The sequence below is a fragment of the Engraulis encrasicolus genome, chromosome 5 (genome assembly GCF_034702125.1).
Source record: "Engraulis encrasicolus isolate BLACKSEA-1 chromosome 5, IST_EnEncr_1.0, whole genome shotgun sequence".
Taxonomy (NCBI): Eukaryota; Metazoa; Chordata; class Actinopteri; order Clupeiformes; family Engraulidae; genus Engraulis; species Engraulis encrasicolus.
The window spans coordinates 38,115,762-38,140,335 of NC_085861.1; the positions used below are offsets into that span (position 1 = coordinate 38,115,762).

At 41.7% G+C, this 24,574-nt stretch overlaps 1 protein-coding gene, 2 non-coding genes and 1 pseudogene across 4 annotated transcripts in view; 2 read left to right on the top strand and 2 right to left on the bottom strand.

Annotated features, from left to right (window-relative positions):
* Nucleotides 1–931: 931 nt before the first annotated feature.
* Nucleotides 932–4,099, bottom strand: LOC134449362 (tubulin beta-4B chain-like; annotated as a pseudogene).
* An 11,433-nt stretch (nucleotides 4,100–15,532) lies between these two features.
* Nucleotides 15,533–15,604, bottom strand: trnaa-ugc (transfer RNA alanine (anticodon UGC)). The gene has a single exon. It is a non-coding gene; the product is annotated as a tRNA-Ala (tRNA).
* Nucleotides 15,605–15,787: 183 nt separating this feature from the next.
* Nucleotides 15,788–15,861, top strand: trnat-agu (transfer RNA threonine (anticodon AGU)). The gene has a single exon. It is a non-coding gene; the product is annotated as a tRNA-Thr (tRNA).
* Nucleotides 15,862–16,088: 227 nt separating this feature from the next.
* Nucleotides 16,089–24,574, top strand: part of xrcc1 (X-ray repair complementing defective repair in Chinese hamster cells 1) — a 39,549-nt gene continuing 31,063 nt past the window's right edge. Inside the window, exons 1-7 of one of the 2 annotated variants that reach the window (XM_063199252.1) lie at nucleotides 16,089–16,690; nucleotides 16,835–16,927; nucleotides 17,873–17,980; nucleotides 19,012–19,170; nucleotides 19,780–19,857; nucleotides 20,916–21,036; nucleotides 22,835–22,926. In XM_063199252.1, the coding sequence (XP_063055322.1) occupies nucleotides 16,640–16,690; nucleotides 16,835–16,927; nucleotides 17,873–17,980; nucleotides 19,012–19,170; nucleotides 19,780–19,857; nucleotides 20,916–21,036; nucleotides 22,835–22,926 (702 nt within the window). In that variant the 5' untranslated portion in view covers nucleotides 16,089–16,639. The remainder of the gene's footprint in view (nucleotides 16,691–16,834; nucleotides 16,928–17,872; nucleotides 17,981–19,011; nucleotides 19,171–19,779; nucleotides 19,858–20,915; nucleotides 21,037–22,834; nucleotides 22,927–24,574) is intronic. The other variant, XM_063199253.1, reaches the window with a different exon arrangement.

Genomic DNA, 24,574 nt, shown 5'->3' on the forward strand with positions numbered 1-24,574 from the left:
CCTTTGACCCAATCACTCCCAAAAAGTAATCGGTTGTTCCTTGGGTCATGACCAATTATCCCACTAAATGTCATAAAAATCGGCTCAATTTACGTTTTGACCTTTTCGTGACATTGACCTTGACCTTTGACCCAATCACTCCCAAAAAGTAATTGATTGTTCCCTGGGTCATGACCAATCATCCCACTAAATTTCATAAAAATCGGCTCAATTTACGTTTTTGACCTTTTCGTGACCTTGGCCTGGACCTTTGACCTTTGACCCAATCACTCCCAAAAACTAATCGATTGTTCCTTGGGTCATGGCCAATCATCCCACTAAATTTCATAAAAATCGGCTCAGTTCTTTCTGAGTTTGACCTTTTCGTGACCTTGACCTTGACCTTTGACCCAATCACTCCCAAAAAGTAATCGATTGTTCCTTGGGTCATGACCAATCATCCCACTAAATTTCATAAAAATCGGCTCAGTTCTGACTGAGTTATACGAAGTACAAACAAACATTTTAACCTTGACCTTTGACCTTTGACCCAATCACTCCCAAAAACTAATCGATTGTTCCTTGGGTCATGACCAATCATCCCACCAAATTTCATAAAAATCGTCTCAGTTCTGACTGAGTTATACGAAGTACATACAAACAAACATATTCACAAATAAATAAATAAATAAATAAATAAATAAATAAATAAATACACAGCGGTCAAAACATAACCTTCGCCGACTTTGTCTTGGCGAAGGTAAAAAGGAAAAATGTGTAAATGGAATCAAGGGGTAAATATGGAAGACCAGACGGGCATCTTAGGCAATGAACAAAATTCAAAAGACACCGCATACTGCTTACTTTATCTTACTTTATTTCTAGTTCGCTCCGAAAAATAAAGTAAGATAAAGTAAGCAGTGTGCAGTGTCTTTTGAATTTTGTTCATTGATTCACCTTCTCCTGCCTCACACCTGCACCTGCATTGCTGAGGGCTTGTGCACAAGGACTCTTTTGAACTTTGGACATCTTAGGCAAGCTCATCGTCCTCAGCCTCCTCCTCAAACTCGCCCTCCTCATCAGCGGCGGCATCCTGGTACTGCTGGTATTCAGATACCAGGTCGTTCATGTTGCTCTCAGCCTCTGTGAACTCCATCTCATCCATGCCCTCTCCGGTGTACCAATGCAAGAAGGCCTTGCGCCTGAACATGGCGGCAAACTGCTCGGAGATGCGCTTAAACACCTCCTGGATGGCAGTGCTGTTGCCGATGAAGGTAGCGGCCATCTTGAGCCCCCTGGGTGGGATGTCGCAGACGGCGGTCTTCACATTGTTGGGGATCCATTCCACAAAGTAGCTGCTGTTCTTGTTCTGGACATTCAGCATCTGCTCATCCACCTCCTTCATGGACATACGGCCACGGAAGACAGCGGCCACTGTGAGGTAACGCCCGTGACGTGGGTCGCAGGCAGCCATTAAGTTCTTGGCATTGAACAGCTGTTGTGTGAGCTTGGGAACGGTGAGTACTATGTCGTGCTGTCTGCTGGTGAGGGGTGCGAAGCCGGGCATGAAGAAGTGCAGTCGCGGGAAGGGCACCATGTTGACAGCAAGTTTGCGGAGATCAGCATTAAGCTGACCAGGGAAGCGTAGACAGGTGGTGACTCCACTCATGGTGGCTGAGATGAGGTGGTTGAGGTCACCATAGGTAGGTGTGGTCAGTTTTAGTGTGCGGAAACAGATGTCATATAGAGCTTCATTGTCAATGCAATAGGTTTCGTCTGTGTTCTCGACAAGCTGGTGGACCGAGAGTGTGGCGTTGTAGGGCTCCACCACTGTATCGGACACCTTAGGGGAAGGCACAATGCTGAAAGTGTTCATGATGCGGTCGGGGTACTCCTCGCGGATCTTGCTGATCAGTAGGGTACCCATGCCAGAGCCGGTACCACCGCCCAGGGAGTGTGTGAGTTGGAAGCCCTGAAGGCAGTCGCAGTTTTCAGCCTCCTTCCTGACCACATCCAGCACAGAGTCAGTCCACCAGTTCTGCACCCTCTGTGTAGTGGCCCTTTGCCCAGTTGTTACCCGCACCACTCTGACCTAATGAACAATAGCATTGTTAAAAGGAGTTTAGTCTTTCTACTTAAAATATATCCCCCACCATCTACACAGTCATTTAAATCCATGCACCTCGTTGGGGGAAAATGGCAAAAAAGTCAGAACACTCAGATGGTGCCATGTTATTTGACCATTCTGGAACATGGTACAGCAGCAGCTTACCAAATACAAAGTTGTCTGGTCTGAAGATTTGTCCAAATAGTCCAGACCTCACTGAATCCATTGTGCCAAGTTCCAAGTCCACAAGCACAGCACGGGGAACATACTTTCCACCTACAAATGCAAAATGGGACAAATCATTAAAATTAGTTTTCCCACTTTATAGCATCATCATTCAGGAGATATGTAGGGTTCAGTCAGAGATGGTTCCTACGATCTCTGGTTCAGTTCCTTACCGGTGGCTTCACTGTAGTAGACATTGATCCTGTCCAGCTGGAGATCATTGTCACCATGGTAACTTCCAGTTGGGTCAAGACCATGCTCATCACTGAGAACCTCCCAGAACTGCAAAGAAAAACGAGAAATGGTCATTTTGGTCAACACCTTAAATCTAACCCTCCTATTATACCTGGGGTCTATTTGACCCCATTCAATGTTTAACATCAGAAAATGCATGGAGTATATTTCTTCTGCTTCATCTTTGACGACTTTTCCTAAATAGATCAATGTGAAAAAGAGAAATTTCCACAAACATGTTATCCGACGTGCTCTGCACATTTTGAGAACATCTGTTTTCCTTAGGGTCAATTTGACTCCACATTGTTTTAAGTGCATAAAACAGAAATGGAACATCCATATTTTGAAAATAAATGTTTGAATCTGTTTAGATAAAGTGAAATACATAGAAATAATTCTTCAGAACACGTTGCTCTATTTAGAGCTCACTAACGATTGTAATGATGTGGTAGAAGGCCAAAACTAACTCAAGGCAAAAATTTCAATTTACAAGGCAATGGAATTTTGACAAAAACCATCAAGTGCACCCTGTAGCACCTATTAGCACCCTTACGCAATCATGGCTCCTCCCATAGAACCCCCAGCCCCCAACCCCATAGGAACTCCTAGGAGCTCCAGTAACCATAATTATAAGTGATGGCATATTGTAACACCTATTGTAACGTCATTATGATTGTGATCCAAAGATTGACACGGACTGTTCTGATGGTGACAACCAGCAGTACTTCATTGGATGGATGCCAACTCAAGGTAGGTTGCTATGTTGAGAGAGATGATGCAATTATCCTCCTCTCTTCAAAGTGTGTTGTCCCAAATGGGAAAAGATGTGTGCATCAGCTGTTATAAACTGGCACTACCTGACATAGAGAAGGCAGGACCTTCCAGGAGCAGCAACAGCTGCAACTTTCGAGAAAAAGATGCACATTGACACCCATACCACAAGTTCTCCAGTGGGCAAAAAGAGTGAATTGAAACAAACGTACAAGTTGCCAGGCCTTCTTTCAAACATTACCCCAATACCAGGAACATGTAATGTGTCTGGAGGTAGGAAGCATATATAATAGAAAACAATGATATTCTATGATGTTCCAAAAGCTGGTTGACAATGTATCTATGTTGTTAAACTAACAAATATGCTTATGATATAAATACACAGTTAAACAATCAAAGAAAATTCATTTTGAACTTAAAATAAACTTTCTGAATGTTTGGGAATATGTCTATTTCTTCTAGGGTCAAATTGACCCAGAGGATAATACAATGTTCCCATTCTTAAAGGACTTGTTATGCATTTTACGCAACATAAAATATCTGAGACATAAACATGTGCCAAAGTTTTGGTTTCTGTTGATTTTGTAGTCGCTGGGGTAAAATTGACCCCAAGGACCACGGATTAATGCCGGTTTTACAAAAAGTGAGATTGAAAGACATTGACATCCACACTCCATAATGAACCTGTGGCATTTCTGCATTGTTACATAGAAAACAAAAACATACCTTGGCACCAATCTGATTTCCACACTGTCCGGCCTGTAAATGTATAATCTCCCTCATTTTGGAATGCTTTGAGTGCTTCGATGTAAGGAATATTTTCAGATAAAACCGGGACAATGACCCTGTAATTTGCGACGGCGGTCTTTATGCTCAGTCTTTTAACTCACTGGGGTTTAGGAGGTTTGTATTGGGTAGAGAGGATCACTGCTACACCCTGTCTATAATGCCATTGGTTGTAAAAACCTTGGTGGAGCTGAGCCATAATTGGTCGAATGGCGAGATACAGGAGAACTATTGGCAGAAAAAGAAAACAATGTCTCAAATTCAACTTGCCTGGATGCGATCCCCAGTTGGAAAGATTCGCCAAGACTCTCTCTCTCTCACTCACACACACACACACACACAAACACACACACACACACACACACACACACACACACACACACACACACACACACACACACACACACACACACACACACACACACACACACACACACACACACACACACACACACACACACACACACAAGGCAAGGCAAGGCAAGTTTATTTATATAGCGCATTTCATACACAGGTGCAACTCAATGTGCTTCACAAAGTTAACAATGTAAATGAAAGGAAACAGGGAAGAAAGAAGGAAATGAATTAGAGTCAAAAAGCATTTAAAAACATTAAGATAAAACATAAGGTAAAAATAATAATAACATAAAATAAAATAAAACAAATTAAATAGAAATAAAAATAATAAGAATAAGTAATTTAAGCTAGGGGAAAGCATCTGAGAACAGCTTTGTCTTGAGTCTACATTTAAAGCTATCAATAGTGGGTGCATTTTTTATGTCATCTGGAAGCTGGTTCCAAAGCTTTGAAGCATAGAAGCTAAAGGCTGCCTCTCCACACTTTGTTTTGACTTTTGGAATCACCAGCAAATTCTTCTCCGTTGACCTTAGTGACCTAGTTGGTGCATACAGCTGAAACATATCCAGTAGATATGTGGGTCCCATTCCATTTAGTGATTTAAACACAAGTAGCATAGCCTTAAAATCAATTCTGTAGCTTACTGGGAGCCAATGCAGCGATCTTAAAATTGGAGTAATGTGGTCGAACTTCCTTGTCTTTGTAAGAACCCTTGCAGCTGCGTTTTGTACAAGTTGAAGCTGTTTAATGGTTTTATTGGGGAGGCCAGTAAAAAGGCTGTTACAGTAATCAACTTTACTAGAAATAAAGGCATGTATTAGCTTCTCCAGATCATGTTTAGACATCAGGCCCCTAAATTTAGAGACGTTTTTTATGTGATAAAATGCAGACTTGATGGATGGATTTGAAGAAGGCTGTTGGTAAAATATCTAAGTCAGATGTAGAGGAGCTAAGACTTTGTACCGTTCTATTTAGAATGTCCACATCAACTAAATGAAAATTTCTCATGAGGTTAGGATTTAACTTCACCATAGCAAGCTGGTCTGAATCTTGGGTCGGTTGCACATGTGTGAGTATGTTTGCACGTATTTTTTCAATCTTTCCTTTGAAAAAGGATGCGAACTCATTGCATTTGCTGACTGAGAGGAACTCAGAGGGCATTAGATTTGGGGGCCTTGCTAGCTTTACCACAAACACACACACCACACACACACACACACACTACACACACACACACACAAACACACACACAGATACACACACACACACACACACACACACACACACACACACACCGATGGAACTGCACCTTTACCTACAGTACCTCACACAACTGCTTTGGCCCTGCAACATACATCACACCACACACTGCTTCTTGTTGCTGCGGCCTCCATTGAAAAGAATACTGTTATTGTTTCATTCGATTATTTCCCTATATGTTAATGTTCAATGTTACATTATTACTCAATCACTTTATTATTACTCACTAGTCTATTGGTATTCTGTTACTGGTCTTGTCTTGCACCCTAATGTCTGTCTGTTAATGTCAGTCCTGTGTGTATGTCTATGTCCTGGCATGGGATAGAGAGAAACATATTTTAGATGTCCTTGTATGAACTGTGCATATGGAGAAACTGACAAAAGGCTGACTTGATTTGAGATGGTAATCTTTCCACCTTTAATTTCACTACACTTTCCATTATTTAAATGTGGATATCATGGCCAGAGTAAGTACCGCAACTATACTGCTCACTGAAAATGTGCTACTTATTCCCAAATTTTATCTTATCATGAATATTTACTATAAAGTAATACAGTATTCACCAGTATGAACAAAGTACGATAGGTTTTGCAGCTACAAATGTCCATTAGGCTACTCCCAAATGGTGGACATGGTCACCATGTATGAAAAGTGTAATTTTCCCAGACATAATGAATAATCAAGATTTTATGGTGGTGGTAAGTATAAGTGAAAAAGGGAACATTTTTCAATTAGCAGCATGAATTCTAGAAATGAACTAATAACATGTTAAATACACTACACCTTTAAAAAGCATGTCCCCATATTGACAAATTTGTTCGGTTTGAAGAGATTTTGCTGCAACACAATGCCACCCAGCAGTGGAGTGATTAAGGCCTCAGTTCCTATACATAGAGTAGACACACATCCCACTATGCCACAGCAGGAAACAGATGATCTGCTTAATAGCTACAGCAATGTTTAAATAGGCCTTTGGCCCAACAATTTTAAGACCCCTACGCATGTTCCAGCTAACCTCTGTATGAAACTACACACAGCAGGGACAAGGGATTTCCATTTTGTCACTGGCCCCAAAATACCTAGCGGTCCTGCCAGCATCCAGTGGCTCTTTAAATTAACAGTAGGCTTCCATTATGCTATTACTTTGTTAAGTGAAGAAAATATCATTGACTCTTGCAGTTGAACAATTACATGTTTCTTTATTAACCCACTGCAGCAGACATCTATGTTATGCTGATGAAAACCTCGAAAAAGGTGTCCTCAAACATGGTTGACAAGCCAGCCAGTCGCAATTGCATCAAATTTCCTTGAAAGCTGATTCTGCACCAACAGAGTCTTTAGAACATAACAATGAATCTTCAAAATGTGTCAGCTAAAAACCTCATAAAACTGAATCTTAAAAAAAAAAACACTTCCGGACTTTATAAAAATAATATGAGATTTGTCACTGTCACTTGATACGAATTAATACCAGAAAATCTATTTTTTCGTCTCTTCTTTTTCTCCTCCGTCTCCTTACAGAGAGAAATCATTAAAAAGACATGCATGACTGCCATGCAAGACAATAAAAAACTCTTTGCAGCTCTGAATCCTTCCCCAGCATGGATGGCAATCAAAAATGCTGATTTGAACTGCATGTTTGATTTGTGGGTTTCCTTGTTTATATTAAATAAAATGGAATGTCCGCACACACGCTCCCATTTTGTGTTGTTTTATTTCCTATGGAATTTTCAAGAGCTTTCCACTAATCATCCAATAGCTCGAAAATTTCACTAGAAAAGAGAAAAAGCAAAACAGGTGCGACTGCAAATATTTTAGATTTGAATGACTTAACTTTTTTGCACCCATGTTGTGGATATGCGCACCACCTCCTCTTCATTTGGGTGTCTTTTGATACCGCGGCCCACTGAACTTGTCTTTTTTCCTTTCTTTCCTCTTCTCCAGACGCTACATGTACATTGGACTGAAAGCACAGAGTACAGAAAGACTTTGTGGTCTTTTCCAACCTGTTGCAGCATTTGTCTTCTTTTATTTCTAACACATGTGTTTTGGATCTGCTCTGTTACTGGTTGCGTACATTGAGATACCCAGCTGATTCCTTTTTAGTACATTTGACTCGATTTGAATATACCTTTATTGCCTCTGGGGGAATTTGTTTTGCGTTTTGGGAACACTTGAACATACAGACAATTACGACATTATACAAGGACAAGACTAAAAAACAAACAAAACATACAGAGTATTCAAAATAAAAAATAAAAAGTCCTGGTAGAATTGAAATAACTAAATTAAAATGGAAATCCTATATACATTCAGTATATTAAAGTTATTATGTTAACTCTGTCTGCACTTAACTTATTCAGCAGTTGGATGCTTCTAGGCACAAAGGATGTTAACCCTCTATTAGTTCTAAAACAGGGCAACCTGTATCTAAGTCCAGATGGGAGGAGGGAGTATTCAAAGAAAAGGGGGTGGGATGGATCATTTACTATTTTTAATGCCAACTTGGTAGTGTACTCATCAGAGATTTGCCTGATACTTTTAACTTCTGTTCCAGTTATTTTACAGCCTAAGTGAGTGACTTTGTCCAGTATGTGTCTGTTTTTAACAGAAAGACCACCTCCCCGACACTGAATGGCAAAGGTGACCACACTTTGTATAAAAGTTAAATAAAACAATCTTAAAATCACTGTATTAACCTTGAAGCTACGCAGTTTCCTTAACAATAAAGATTTGAAAAGGGCTTGGCTGAATTACTCTCACTCACTGACTACAGTACCATCTGAGCCAATAGGCTATATTTTCTGTCTGCTTCTTAAAGTGACTATTTTTTCCCTTTGTATTTTGATTAGGCCCTATGTCTTTTTTAAGGACTGGTGTTGCAAATTATTTAATTGACAACATATGTGCCTTATCAACACACCTTGATGGCAGGGATGGGTGCCGGAGCAGCTTGAGAGGAAGAGGAAGATGAGGAGCAGGAGGATGATGTTGAAGGCGGTTGCCGTAGCGACCCTAATGCAGAGCCTGATGCTGTGGGGTACTTCTGTTCTCTCCAGCAGGTTGGTGATGGTGGCGTCCAAACAGTTTGGCACTGCACCCACAATAACAACAAAAGGATAAACTAGAAAAGGCTCAGAGTGACACAACACAACCCCACACAAAAGCTTGTTCAGGGATACACTACACACCAGGGCTTGACATTGGCACCTGCAAACTGGACAAATACCGGTAAAACTTGGCTGTGGATGGTAATATTTTTAGTGTCACTAACCAATATGGCAGGTAGCTTTTTCCTTGGTATGACATATAAGACTCGCCTATATTATGTTGTTTACTCCTTGTCTATCGATTGTTAGTATTAAAGTTCAACAAAAAGCTCAGTTACCTAAACTCAACAGTGACCGATGAATGAAAAAGTTAATGCCAAGCCCTGCTACACAAATCCTACAACAGAGTGCAAACAAACACGGTGAAACTAATCCAAACATGGACCAGCGTTGACATGACCTGCCCTGGGGCCTTAAGACCACGGAGGACGGGAGGAATGAGGTAGTGACAAATATGTACGACAATCCCCGTTGATGACACTGAGTGGGATATGGGGCAGGACATCCTTCACCTGCTGGGCCATTGGAACCCCCCTGAGGGTCCTCCGACCCCGAACCAGGGGACATGAAGCCCCAAGGGGTTGTCTGGGGATGGGCAACCAGATCTGGGAACACAGTGCACAATGTGGGGTAGAGGAGGGGAAAGAGAGAGAGGGAGAGAGGCAGAGAGAGAGAGAGAGAGAGAGAGAGAGAGAGAGAGAGAGAGAGAGACAGAGACAGAGACAGAGAGAGAGAGAGAAAATTTGAGAAGCATCCAGGATATCAGAGCACTGTAGCGATATAGATGGTTGATAAATAATGACCGCATGGTACAACATACAGTGAATAGCAATAGTGATTTATGTTGCCGAGATAATTCACTGGTTTACTTTGTATTATCTGGTTGCAGAAGGAGAGGATGACAAAAAGCGAAGGGTGAGAAGTTCCCGCAAATTATTTAGCCAAAGGGGATTAGGTGTGAGATGCACTACAAAGTGTTGAAAATCTGACTGCATTTCCACAATGCCCAAACAATACAGTTCAAATCAGATCAGGACTGTTGAGAGATTATCCAGGGGGTGGGGTTGAAGCTTACTGGTGCTGAGCTCAGTGGCGAGAAACTACGAGATAAATCACAGAGCAGATAACAGGATTAATGTTGACTGAATAAACACACTCCAGATGAAAGCCAAAGTAAACAAGATCTGGAGATATTGAAGTCTGATATGGAAGTCTTCACAGGCCCACATAAACGACTTCTCTGATAAGGATAATTAAAAGCACTAAACCCACCGCGAGAAGACCTCAAAGCCTTTAAGTGTTACGTGTGTCATCATTTTTTTACCATTTCAAGTCTTAACCCTTTGACATTATTTTCAAAGTCTTGATGCGACTCTTCCTGCTGTTCTGACATGGGTTCCAGCCATCTTGAAAACAGAAATGAAAAAAATGAAGAACAGCCAAATAGGCAACACATTTTATCAGCAGAATTGCATAGCTCCCTCTGGTTGCGAGACAATTCGTTTAATGCATTAATGAGCTGGCATTAAAAACAGCCGATCTACATTTTTAAGTCAACAATGAGCGTTAAAATGAATGTTAAAAACAGCTCATTTACTGAAGGGACGTTTAGTTCAAACCTAAGGATCTTTAGTTCAAATTTAAGGACATTTCGTAGGCTATTGCAGTAGACGGAACGTCCTCGACGAAAGATCCCATGGCTTATATGAATGGTCCCACGTTTCATACGAATGCATTCGACGACAAGACCTGTACCCCTCCCTCTAATCTACACCCCTAATTTATGACAATGTTACTCCACATAGCCGAGTGGTAAGTGATAATAAAGTGAAAGTGAAAAAAGTGAAAGCCCATTGGGAAACTCCAACTCCCATTGTCATTGTGACACAGCACTCCACAGCACACAAGTGAACACTGCACACAACGAAATTGCATTTATGCCTCACCCGTGCAAGGGGTCAGCCCTCAGTGGCACCCCATGGGGAGCAGTGCGGTGGGACGGTACCATGCTCAGGGTACCTCAGTCATGGAGGAGGATGGGGGAAAGCACTGGTTGATTACTCCCCCCACCAACCTGGCGGGTCGGGAGTCGAACCGGCAACCTCTGGGATGCAAGTCTGACGCCCTAACCGCTCACCCATGACTGCCCTTGGTAGTCAACAGGTGGTTGTCAATACAGTGCCCTGCCCAGACCTACCATCTTAACACACCCAGGCCCTGACCAATACAAGGTCACTCCCTTTCTGGTCTACACCCGTTTAATAATAATGAAAGACCACTTCACCTGGTGAAGCAGAGAGAAAGACAGAATAATTTACTGACTAATTAATTGGATGTAATCATACTTCCCAAAATAAAATTAATTTATCACAATAATTAAATAACATAATTAAAATAATTATAATTAAATAATATTGTGCAGCCAAAACATCATTCTGTAAATTTGGATGCGCCATATCTCTTCAGTATCTCCCAACATAGGATGTGATGTCATGTGGTTGATTAGATACAATTCGTTCTAAATGTGAATTGATGAATATTACTATTAAACTAAAAAACCCAAAAAAGTTAGGCCCACCTAACTTTTTTTCCAGGCTACAATTTTACCTACTGATGAACTCCATTACAACTCATTCCAGTCCCTATAAGCCCTTTTTCAGTCCTGCTTACTTCTTACAGACTCTGTCATATCCCACAATTATGGCTGACACCACCATTGCCTCTTCCCATTCAATTCTTCCAGCACTGATAAATCCTGATAAACCGCACATCCTGAGCAAGTCATACTGGTGTGAGTGGGATGGTGATGCGTTGCGCTTCAGGTGTGTGGTGGACTCCAGCCTGCTGCCTGGAGCCATCACCTGGAGTGTGAGCGGCAGCCTCCCTCCGCCCGGCTAAAGCACCTCTCTCTCTGGGTACCCGGCTGGCAGGGCCGACGGACGTCCCTCTGGACGAAGGTGGTGTGCAACACCAACAATGCCCACGGCAACAACTCGCACCCTCTGATGCCTCTGACCCTGATGCAGGACAAGCATGGTGAGGCCACGGCATGTGGAGGTCAGGGAGAGAGAGAGAGAGAGAGAGAGAGAGAGAGAGAGAGAGAGAGAGAGAGAGAGAGAGAGAGAGAGAGAGAGAGAGAGAGAGAGAGAGAGAGTTGGTCCTTACCTACCAATTCTTCTAATCATTAGAATGTAATGTAGCCTCTTTGTGCATATGGGCCCGCCAGCAAGCCCGTTCACATGACTCAACTACATCATAACAACATTGCTATGACATTTCAAAGGAGTAAAGGAGGGTCCCGAGGGGGATGTGTGTGTGTGTGTGTGTGTGTGTGTGTGTGTGTGTGTGTGTGTGTGTGTGTGTGTGTGTGTGTGTGTGTGTGTGTGTGTGTGTGTGTGTGTGTGTGTGTGCGTGTGACACAACGGGCAACTTGTGTTACCCCCATCTTTTTCCAAGGAATACAACGGACATTGTATCCAGGGGGTGGGGTTGAAGCTTACTGGTGCTGAGCTCAGTGGCGAGAAACTACGAGATAAATCACGACATAGAACATAACGTAGGCTCTGCACAGAGCCTTTCTTATAACATATTATCATTCACCAGAATGCTAAAGTTCACATCTTAATCTGCTATTTCAGGCTCTTTGTAATGTCATCATCAACGTTGAGTGCTTTCAGCAAAGACTGAAAGGGCTGTCGGCTGGCCCATCTGCACAAAGATGCTACCAATCTTCAATTCTTCAGGATGTGGGTGGAACTGAACATAATAGGACCTGAAATAACTGAACTTCTTCATTTTAACTGTGGCAGTTTCTATCTGTTCTGGGTGACGGTGGCAGCTCTGTGGGCGGCTGTCTGCCTTCTTTTTATGCTCACTCATGGGCTCCTCTGCTGCTACTGCTGCAGGCAGGCGGGAAGGGTAGCACATGATCTGCATTCCACACCGCCACCATATCCAGGGTCTTAACTACACCTCTTCTCTTCTCCTCTCCTCTCCTCTCCTCTCTTCTCTGCTCCTAGTCCTCTCGATTATTCTTTTCTGTTTCCTCCACTTCCCCTTTCCATCCATGCCATGAGGACAAGATTACAGCAACGTCTTCTGCGCAAATCACAGACATTACACCAAAACCTTCTTCTGTTATCTTCTCTTATTATCACTCATTTTGTCTTCTTTTTATTCTTCCTGTTCTTTTATTTTCTCTTTCCTTCCCGTCCATTCCCTTAGAAGCAAGATTGATTTTAACACAAATCAGGTTTCACACCAATATCATTGCTTTACATTACATTTAGCAGACGCTTATATCCAAAGCGACTTACAAGGAGGACATATGAAGGACACACATACTTCATGCATAATGCAACATGTGTACATATCCAGCTGTTATTGACTTGCAGTGCCACTGACAGCTTTGACCAGACCCGGGACAAAATCATCTAAAAGGGCCCCTCTCTCAATACATACAATGTAATGGGGTCCCAATTCTGGGCCCCCTCTTTCCGTGGGCTCGGAACAACTGTTCCCCTTTCCCCCCATCAGCTTCCCTGTTGACTTGTATATTCCAGTATATCTTCCCAGGAGAGGGGACAGTGATAATCCACCACTTGCAGGCAGTGTATCCAGGAGACATGGCTATCTACCAGGAGCATACACCACTTTATTATAAAATAGTATATCAACTGCACGGAGGTCACGCACATACAGTGTACGCCAATGGCAGCTACCAGGTTGTATCAGAACTGCACCCTGCGGTTTGTGCACAAAAAACATGTGGATGCTGCCGCTCCACAGTCACTATAATATGTAGGCTACTGTAGATTAATATCTACAAAATGTTTTAAAATGAAATGCTGAAAAGGTGTTGAATTTACATTTTCTTTATTTATTTGTGTTCTTCCCTGCACAAGGACAAAAAAAGTCTGTTGATGAAATATTGTCGAAAATTCACCCTTCTATACGCCCATGTGCTCAACAAAATCGTTTTGTTCTTCAGCGTGATTTTCCTTTGATGTCTAATTATATATAGTCCCTGATCGTCCTACTGACACATGAAAGACAGAGACGACCAGAGAGATGAGAGTGGGCGACGAGAGAAGCAGATAGGGAGAGAGACAGAGAGAGAGAGACAGAGAAAGAGAGAGAGAGAGAGACAGAGAAAGAGAGAGAGAGAGAGAGAGATCCCGTCAGGCAGTCACCACTGCTGAGTTGGAAATGGGCATCTACCTGGTCATCTGAGGTCATTCATCTGAAGGTCGTCTAAAGTCTTCCATTGTCTGTATGACATTTAGATGCCTGTCTGTCACCTGCCACAGAGCAAACACAACACACAAGACACAACACTTATGCAAAGACATTGAAGAATTCTGCACTCGAAGTGGGAAGTTCATTTACGGCATCAGACGTTGGAGACACTCGTTTTCCAATGGAGGCTCCTGTTTGGCCCCTTTTTCATACTGCATTCTTTTTTGTAAATTGTCATGTGGTATGCATTTGTACTGTACAAATTGAAGTTGATTACTTTTTTAACCTGTATTTCACAACAAGTTAGTGCTTGAGTAAAGGCTATTTGAATATTCTTACAGAAGAGAGACATCTTCACCTTCACCAGGGTTTATTATAGCCTACAATACCATGGGCTTAACTTTAATTAATGGCTTTGAAGATATGAGTCCACAAAGCAGCTTAACAATCTGTAGGAAGAAGCAAAGACTCAACCTGCATAATAATGCTGTTATGGTGCCACTTTTTAAGTCTTGAATAGTTTATAACACAGCGTCAATATGCTGCTTTCCAGCAGCCTTTGCTTAAGTACCATAAAATCATCCTCATGTCAGCTAATAAGTCCATTAAATTCCTCTTGTCAGCAAATATAATAAGCTACCGGTAGGCTAAATATAATCACAATTAACTGCACTCAATGTCAGTATGAAATCATGCATAATACCTTTCAGTCTTTTTCTAAAAACGCTGTTCATGGTATTGTCATCACATGAATATAGATTTTGCAATTGTATGGGCTTAAGAGGGCTGCATAGCAAATAACACTCTATTTCAAATAACACTTCTTCACACTCTATTTGAGAGGTCGTCAACTTTATGCACCCATGCGTAAAGAGAACCAAGACCATACTGGAGAGATCAATACTATTGATTGACTTATTTCACAAGCTACGTTTAAAATAATGAGGTTGTTTTTTTTGGTCATGTAGCCTTAAATGGCTGCTCTAATCAACAATAGGCTAGTCATTAAACGTGCCAGCTGTGTAATGTAATGTAATGAAAGGATCCTTGAAGAAAGTCCCACTTAAAAGTTTACCTTCAAGAACAGAATATCATTAGTCAAAAAGAGAAATAGGCTAGGCCTATATGAAATGGTTGTGTTATGTATAGGCGACAATGTTCTTTTAATTAGCCTATATGAAATCAATGGTTGTTAGACTACAATGTTCTTTTATGAACAATGTAGCCTGTGCCTAGGCCTACATAACACAACCATTTCATATACTATATTTCTCTTTATAAAAGAACATTGTCGACAAAACATAATACATTTCATATATTTCTCTTTTTGTCTTTTTGACTATATTCTGTTGTTGGGCGTAAACCATCAAGTGGAACTTCCTACAAGGATCTTTTCGGAATCCTGACCAAACATCCCCGCAAAGCTAATCAACAAGGACTAGTTCTACCAGAAAACACCAAACATGGAGATGCCGGGGATTGAACCCGGGGCCTCATACATGCAAAGCATGCGCTCTACCACTGAGCTACATCCCCTCCTGATGAACAACATATAATTATTATTATTTCAATACTTTATCAAGTACAACAATATTTTTGATTAGTATTGTTACATGTTGTGCATACGTCGGACAATTTAATACGTAGGCCTAACATAGAGATAGTCATGATAAAATCTTACGGCCGAGTCAAGACCTGCATTGCACTCCTCTCTCAACCGGCGCCGTGGCTTAGATGGTTAAAGCGCCTGTCTAGTAAACAGGAGATCCTGGGTTCGAATCCCAGCGGTGCCTATTGGTGGACCTTTATTGGCCGTCCAATGCCAATACTTACAAACTTCAGCTCCGTAATATACCAACATCTGACTACAATAAGCAATTGCTGAATACATCTAAGTGAATCTGCGCGTTGTTCTGTGTTGCGATAATAACCTATGTATTCTGGTTCACAACACCGTAAACTTATGATTGGCCAGCAGTCAGTGACAATGGGAAGTTACGTCAGGGTGTGAAATGGGAGGGAGTTTGGTTTGCACACTGGAGTCTGTTCAGTCCGCATTGTATAGCCTATGTTATTTGTCGATTTTAGCGTGCATATAACTATCTATAGACCCTACACTAAATTATTTATAGTCGCTGACAACACAGCATTAGAAGGGACATACTAAGAAGCGATTTCCTGAAACATCGTGTGCTGGCTGACTTTAGACCTTACTTGGATAGCTAAGGCTCATTGTTAGCACGCACTAGCACAATGCAAATGAAGTGACAATGAGATCATACTGACCAGCAGTGAATGTGCATCAAATGCATTCACCTTCTCTCAGTGTATTGCAATTCGTACTAAATGATACAAACTACATTTGCCTGTTCGTATATCGAAATCAGTCGTAAAGCTACAAACAGACACTGAACTTTGGCAAGCTAGCCAGCTAAAACCAGCTGAGGCGAAGCTACCGACACTACAGCTTTTGGGCAAGCTTTAGACAAGACAAGCCTACTCCACGCAAAGGTAGTTGATTTCCATGTTTCACTGACCACTGCCTGGACACAAAGACGACCAGAGAGTAAAATGCCAGAAATAAAACTGAAACACGTGGTGTCCTGCAGCACAGAAGATAGTGTAAGTTCATTATGATAGCTCATATTACCATCAGTTTCACTGCGGTGCCAATGGCTGGCTACACTACACATGTGTTTGGAACACTGCCACGTTGTAATGTTTTAGTCGGTTTGATGAAAATGAACGAACTTGTTTGTTCCACAGACACACAAAGCAGACAACCTTCTTACTTCAGAGACTTACAGAAAATGGAAAGCGGCACGAGCAGGAGAAAAACAGACCACAGTTATCCTGCAGGTAATGCACTGAATTACAGCATGCTCCACTTCCTCCCTACTGATGGCAAATAAACAAAAGTAGTTCTAGGCTAATTGGGTATTAGCATGTTCAAACATTGGCCACTTATACACGACGTTTTAAATTCTGAATTAACCATTCATTATAGTTTCGTCGAGTTTTTTGAACTGAATTAAATTTAAGGCAATTCTGAATTATCCCATAGGCTAAACGAGGCCAGTATGGCTGATACTTATGGTTACTATTTTTTAATGCCATCATCTCGTATCACCTCAAATTAAATTTCAAAATAATCAGTGTATTGATTGACTGACCCTAGAAACACAAGCCAATATTTGACAGCTGCTGCCCTGATCAGCCATAGTGTTACAACAACTAGTTCCTAGATGTTAGCGCAGCACTATGCTCTCTGCAATGTCACAGCAATGTTGTTATGATGTATTTAAGCATTTTCAGCAAGTGAATACGGTCGCCCGCGACCCCTGCTGCAGTAAGATGCTACCTGCACTAGATAACTTGTCTGACAAGTCGCAAGCTTCAAAAGCACACAGCTATGAACTTTGCTGGGATGTACCTTGAAACTTCATATCTTGGGTCATCTGTACACTGAGCAGAAAAACACATGCTCCTCTTGACCTAAAGATCATCTGCTGACAAAATTCCATGTACATAGTGTTTGTTTTGTGTGCAGCAATAGTAATTTTTTAATTCAATTTTATTCCATTATAATTCTTGGGCTGGTTTCACTAAGATAGGCAGTGCCTAACTTAGACATAGGGTAGTCGGACTTGGCATAGACCTCTAACAAAATCTGTTGCACAAATTTATGAAGTCTCTGGCTATCGTAATTCGTACTATGCTGCAAAGGATTGTGGGTACTGTTAGACTCTTTTCAGAACAAAAAATGGCGGACTGATCTATTGTATTCTATTCTCTTCTATTCAGTTGGAGAAACAGGAGCAGATCCACAGTATAGACATTGGTAACGAGGGATCCGCCTTCATCGAGGTGCTAGTGGGACGATCCACCTCCGTCAAAGACACAGACTTTGAGGTAGACAACATACATACAAATTCTACACACACACACACACACACACACACACACACACACACACACACACACACACACACACACACACACACACACACACACACACACGCTGTCTACAGTGAGGCTAATGCTATTGTGCAAAATGAAGTGCATTGTCTTGCATTTACATAAGGCCCATCCCCAAGGACGGACTTCGTATTGAGCTAAGTCATGACATGTTCATTGAAAATTTTCAGAATTCAGCTTCACCCATTTTTCGCTGAACAGTGGTCCAAAAATGGTATTGCTGATAAGTCCCTTCTAGATTGTCATCAGCAACTCAACCACCACCCTGCTGCCACATGAAGCAGCAAAGAGGGGGTGAAACTGAATTGTTCCATCTCACTCAGCACACCCTTATTACCCCCAAACACAAGAAGAAGTAATTCATGGTTTGGCCATGTCAGTCTCCTGACCTGATCCACACTGAAATCCTCTTGTAGGTGGTGAATCAGCAGCTCTATGCAGACAGAAAGCAATCCTTTTTTGAACTCTTGATATGTCACCTATAATGTTGTGTGCATTGCAATATTTTGGGCAAAACTGTGCTCTTACCCTGTTAATTGAACCGTCACGCTCTTACTGTTGCAAAGTAAACATTAACCATTATTTTTACTCTTATCTCTAAATGTCATTTTGCATATTAGCATTAGCTTCACTGTATTTCTAGATGCTTGGTGTGTCAGGCCTAATTTATCCTCTCCAAACATTATGTGTTTTGTAAATACCCACCGACCTGACGTTTGGTCATCACGACTAGTTGAAGCGATTCCGGAAGAAATTGTTGGGTATGTCTCGGTGTGTTGTGGAAGGATGGTGGATGGCAGGGCAGTGGGGCTGCTTCGGGACAGTATCAGCATTTTTAGTGGGGCTGAGAACGCTATCGACAGTCAGCTTACAGTAGGGCAATCAAATATTAGTTCTAAATTGCCAATCTAAAGACTCTAATGCCTTGTTTCTCTGGTCTGGTGGATCTGTTGGTCTCATGTCAGGTGCTGCTGGTCACGTCGTCCTTCATGTCCCCGACGGAGAGCAGAGCGGGCTCCAACATGAACAGGGTCCGCTTCTTCGGGCCCAGCCAGCTGGTGAAGGCCACCTCACAGGAGAAGTGGGACCGCGTCAAGATCGTCTGCTCGCAGCCCTACAGCAAGGTGTGTCTGCCATAGACTGTTCACTCGCTGTATTAATATAAATGCTGTTGATATTCATCAAAGTGTAAAATTGCTGTTGTGTGAATATTTAATTCACACACATCTACCGGTATTCTGTTCTATTCTATTCTATTCTATTCTATTCTATTCTATTCTATTCTATTCTATTGACCAGTTTAGATTCCACAGAATTAATTCTCAGTCTCATGTAGAGCTGCTCTTTGTGTGTTTGTGTGTGCGCGCACAACACTTATTTTCTTGTACGGGTATATATGATGTATACACTCACCGGCCACTTTTTTAAGCACACATTTCCGACTGCTCATTGACGCAAAATTTCTAATCAGCCAATCACATGGTTGCAACTTGATGCATTTAGGCATCTAAACATGATCAAGACGATCATGACGGCAAAAATGTTGTTGAACATGTAATTGAAGCTTTCTGGCTGGATGTTTTTGTCCCCATTTTTGTTTCATGTCGTATCTATAATCAAAATCACAAAACACACTCTCCAGTTTTGTCTCTGGGGATAACCCAATTACAGCTTTTACATCACAGTACAATGGGGTTTTTATTTTCTGCTCTGTTTTGGGCACCTCTCCATAGACAATTGCATATGGACTATCCTTTGTGAAGTTCCACTCTCCTCCTGATGAAAATGATCCACCCACTGCGTTGTCTCCGGTAAGTGTGTGCGTGTGCGTGTGCGTGTGCGTGTGCGTGTGCGTGTGCGTGTGCGTGTGTGTGTGTGTTCTCGCGCGCGTATGTGTGCCAGCTGTTCTCACTGTATGTGCTTTTGGAGATTGGCTTTGTTTGTAGAGTACTTTGTCACAGTCGTCAACACCTTCAAAAAACTGCATTTTCAGCATAATTGAACGTACAGTACTACAAGATCACAGGTGCTGTGCCTGACAGGAGGCACATATTATCAGTAGAGACACAACAGCTTGCCTAAGTCATGCCTTTTTGAAGTGGCAGAACACATTGGATGCGCGACTTCTCTTTTGTAGTCCAAATAATTACATATTTTTATACAGAAAATAGTTGTTTGAAGTACGGTCACCAGTCACACCATTTGGTTATGATTAATTTTGAAGTCCAGGACATGTGGTCCAGGGGAAATGGCAACGTGGATTGGAAGGTAGTTTTGATCCAATATCCCAGACAAAATTGAACCCATCTTTGGCCCATCAAAGAGGTGAAGACTGAGACCCACTACAGCTTTGAAATGTAATATTTGATAGCTTGGCAATTTTCATGTTATGCCCCGTAAGCATTGCAGTGTCAAGGCGCTTACTATATTTATGAGACATGGCCAGACTGACCCAAGGGGGTGTTTATACATCCAGACATAATATGTGAATTTCAAAGGTTTCCTCCCAACAGCAGTGCTTTGTAAATGACTTTGATCTCTCCATTCACATTTTCTCCCTTCATGTTGGAATGGTACATATTAGCTTGGAAGCAATAAGTTACCCTTCACACAACGTCTTTTACCCGGTCTTAATTCAGGGGTTCCCAACCTTTTCCAATTTAGGGCCCACTTGAAATGTCCACAAATGTTCAGGGCCAACCTCTGACCCAATAAAAATTACAACTCAAATATATAATTAACAGCAACACTGCACATTATTTATTTTTCGTCAAAAATTATTTCATGGCCCATTTGGACTACTTTCAAGGCCCACAATTTGAGAATCACCGCCCTAATCCATCTGCGTTCCTCTGTCCTTCACCCCCAGAAGGTGACTAAGCTCGGTCAGTTCCGTCTGAAGGAAGAGCCGTCTTCCAAGAGCCCCAGTCTTCAACCCGGCAGCCTGTTCTTCAACCGTGAGAGCAGCAAGAATACCACCCCTCCCAAGGGTAAGACCATCACCAAAAATGAAATGAGAAGAAACTGAGTGCAATCTCTACCCTACAATGGTCTGAGTACTTCAGAGACACATCAAAGAAGGAGATCGCGTTGTTGGGACAATAACCTAAGACCACCCCCTTAACATGTGATTGCAGTTACATGCAGGGGGTATTTTGCTTTCAAGTTGAATATTGCCAGTATGCAGTTTATAACAAGTTCCGAAATATTCCCTTTAGATGTTTGGGAGAGAACGCTGTGTTCCAAGAATGGCCACATTCAGAATGAATGAAGAGTTTACATGACTCCTGCCCTAACTGCATTCTACCTATTTTCTGTTTAAAATTGGAATCTTTCCTGCATACAGCCAATGTGTTTGGAGTGGTGATATGGCATTTGTATGAGTGGGCAGCCTCCTTAGCTCTCCTCCCAATTTGTGTGCGTGTGTGTGTGCATTGCCTAATATCCCTACATAGGTTCATTGCAGAAAAAGAATGGTCCTCTAGCACAATATTCAAGCCTTTATTGTTGTGAAGTCAGCAGGGCAATTTTTTAAAAGGTAAACATGATTCTGTTTTTAGCCTTCTCTTATTAGTTACCAATATTGAGTTGCACTGATTGCATTCCAACCTTGAAGATTGACTGCATCAGTGTGACTAGAAGACTAAATTGAGTTCACATATAACCTTCTATTTATCCACTAGCGTTCCACAGGCCAATTCAATCAGCATCGTTTAGGCCTAACAAATATCATTTGTATTCGACAAAGGCAATCACGGCTCAGGAAATGTAAATCTTGAGATGTGTGGTTACCAATATGTGACCTCCGATCTGTGGAATCATATTTGTCATGTTTAACCTGGAACTCATTTAAAAGTCAAATGGAAGCACATACTGACAACTTATTGCTCGATGATTAAAGCTGCAGTCCGTAATGCTTTCAAGTGCACTGTTTGCATTGTTATTGAAGCCATTTCTCTACCTCGCAATGGCACCACATTAGACCTCTTCAATGTCACCTGGGGTATTTCTCTAGGAAGTCTAGCTCAATGAGTGAGTGAGTGAGTGAGTGAGTGAGTGAGTGAGTGAGTGAGTGAGTGGTATCTAGCGAGGAAGGTGCATAACAACATGGTGGTACTAAAGGCCAAGGCCGAGTAGAATAGGAGGACTTCTCTCAATTATGCACACAGCACAAACCAAGGCCACGCTAGACACACACAGGCATCCCACTGGGACCAGCTGTGGACAACACACAGTTGCACAACATGCTGTATAATGATGTGCAGTAGCACAACACAAAGTAGTATAGCACACATAGCACAGCATAAGTGTCAGAAGCGACAAAAATATTTTTTAAAAAAAACACACATTTGTGAAATTAAACAATAGCGGTAATATTGGGCAAGGTTTAGAGGCTATGTGCTTGATTGCTGTCAAACCACAGTTGTCAGTTTGATTAATTTTGCGATTCACTTGCCAAGGCCTTGACGGTGTCTCCATTCTTAGTATGTGGCAGTGGCTGTTCTGTTGTGCGTTTCTCCTTGCCATCAGCCTCATCTGCCCTTCTTCACCTGACAACAACAAGACAACCAGTTGTAATATGGCATTCTCCATGTATATTAAGTAAATCCTTGTGTGTGTGTGTGTCTGTGTCTGTGTGTCTGTGTGTGTGTGTGTGTGTGTGTGTGTGTGTGTGTGTGTGTGTGTGTGTGTGTGTGTGTGTGTGTGTGTGTGTGTGTGTGTGTGTATATGTGTGTGTGCGAGTGTGTGTATATGTGTGTGTGCGTGTTTGTGTGTGTCCATTCTCAGTCTCCCCTCAGAGTGATAAGTTGAGTTACGCTGCCGCAGCTTTGAAGTCCGAGTCTGCCTCTCCTCCATCCTCTAGCTCTGCCACTTCACAGGTAAGACACACGTGCGTGCGCACACACAATCACATTCAGAACAAGTGCAGTCACACACACTGAATCATTCAATCTTTTTTTTCTTCCCTTTTTATTTTTTTTAATACTTTATTGTGTGAAACAATGTATTCATTTAGCATTTTCTGTTGTTACATTTCACAGATATCACACATTTTTTCCCATTTTTTTATATCACACCCTGTGTGTAGAAATATAATAAAAAAATAAAAAAATAAAATAAAAATAAAAAAGGTAGAATAGACAAAAAGAAAACTTGAATCATCACATAAACAACAACGATGACAGCGACTTTAAGTCATCGTCACTCTAAGGAATAGAACAAAGGAATACTTCTTCTTTACCACACTTCTGTTCCTAAAAGGAAGTTAAATAATAAATAAACAAGTAAATAGATAAAGAAGAAGAGTGATTCAATAAATAAATAAAAAGTACACAAAGTAAATCCCTTGCCTTTGGATTTCATACATATTCTTATATTGGCTTTGTCACCTCTTTTACGCTAGAACCCCCGCCCCACCCATCCACAAACACACACACACACCCACCCCACACCCACACTCTCACTCTCACTCTCACTCTCTCACTCTCACTCTCACTCTCACTCTCACTCTCACTCTCACTCTCACTCTCACTCTCACTCTCACTCACCCTCCCCCTCACCCTCACCCTCACACTTCACCACCCCGTTCCCCATGTTTTCATATATCTTTCCCAAATACCTCTTGTTTCTTTAACAGGTAAAGTTCCCATCTTTTCTCGAAAACCTTTTCCTTTTTAATAATACTGTAAGTTACTTTCTCCATTTCATACATGTCGTGAACTGAGGCTACCCATTTTTTGACATTAGGTGCGTCTGGTATCTTCCAGTGCCTTGTTATTTGTTTCAAAACAGTGATTCTAAGAACCCAAAAGAAATGTATATGTTCAATACTTACAGTGCCCTCCATAATTATTGGCACCCCTGGTTGAGATGTGTTTTTTAGCTTCCAATTATTTTATTTTTTTTTCTAAATAATATGGGACCTTAATGGAAAAAAAGAGAAAAATCCAACCTTCAATACAAGTGCATTTATTCAGTGGGGAAAAAATCCCACATAAAGAAATAATTATTTGACATCAAATAATGTGTGTCACAATTATTAGCACCCCTGGTGTTAATATTTTGTACAACCCCCTTTTGCCAACAAAACAGCACCTAATCTTCTCCTATAATGTTTCACAAGATGGGAAAAGACAGAAAGAGGGATCTTCAGCCATTCCTCTTTGCAGAATCTCTCTAAATCATCCAGAGACCTGGGTCCTCTCCTCTGTACTCTCCTCTTCAGCTCACCCCACAGGTTCTCAATGGGGTTGAGGTCAGGGGACTGAGATGGCCATGGAGGAGCTTGATTTTGTGTCTGTGTGAACCATTTCTGTGTAGATTTGGCCATATGTTTAGGGTCATTGTCTTGCTGAAAGACCCAGCGACGACCCAGCTTCAGCTTTCGGGCAGAGGGCAAACAGTTTTGAATATAAAATGTCCTGGTATTTCAAAGCATTCATGATGCCATGCACCCTAACAAGGTTCCCAGGGCCTTTGGAAGCGAAACAGCCCCCACAGCATCACTGACGACCCACCCCCATACTT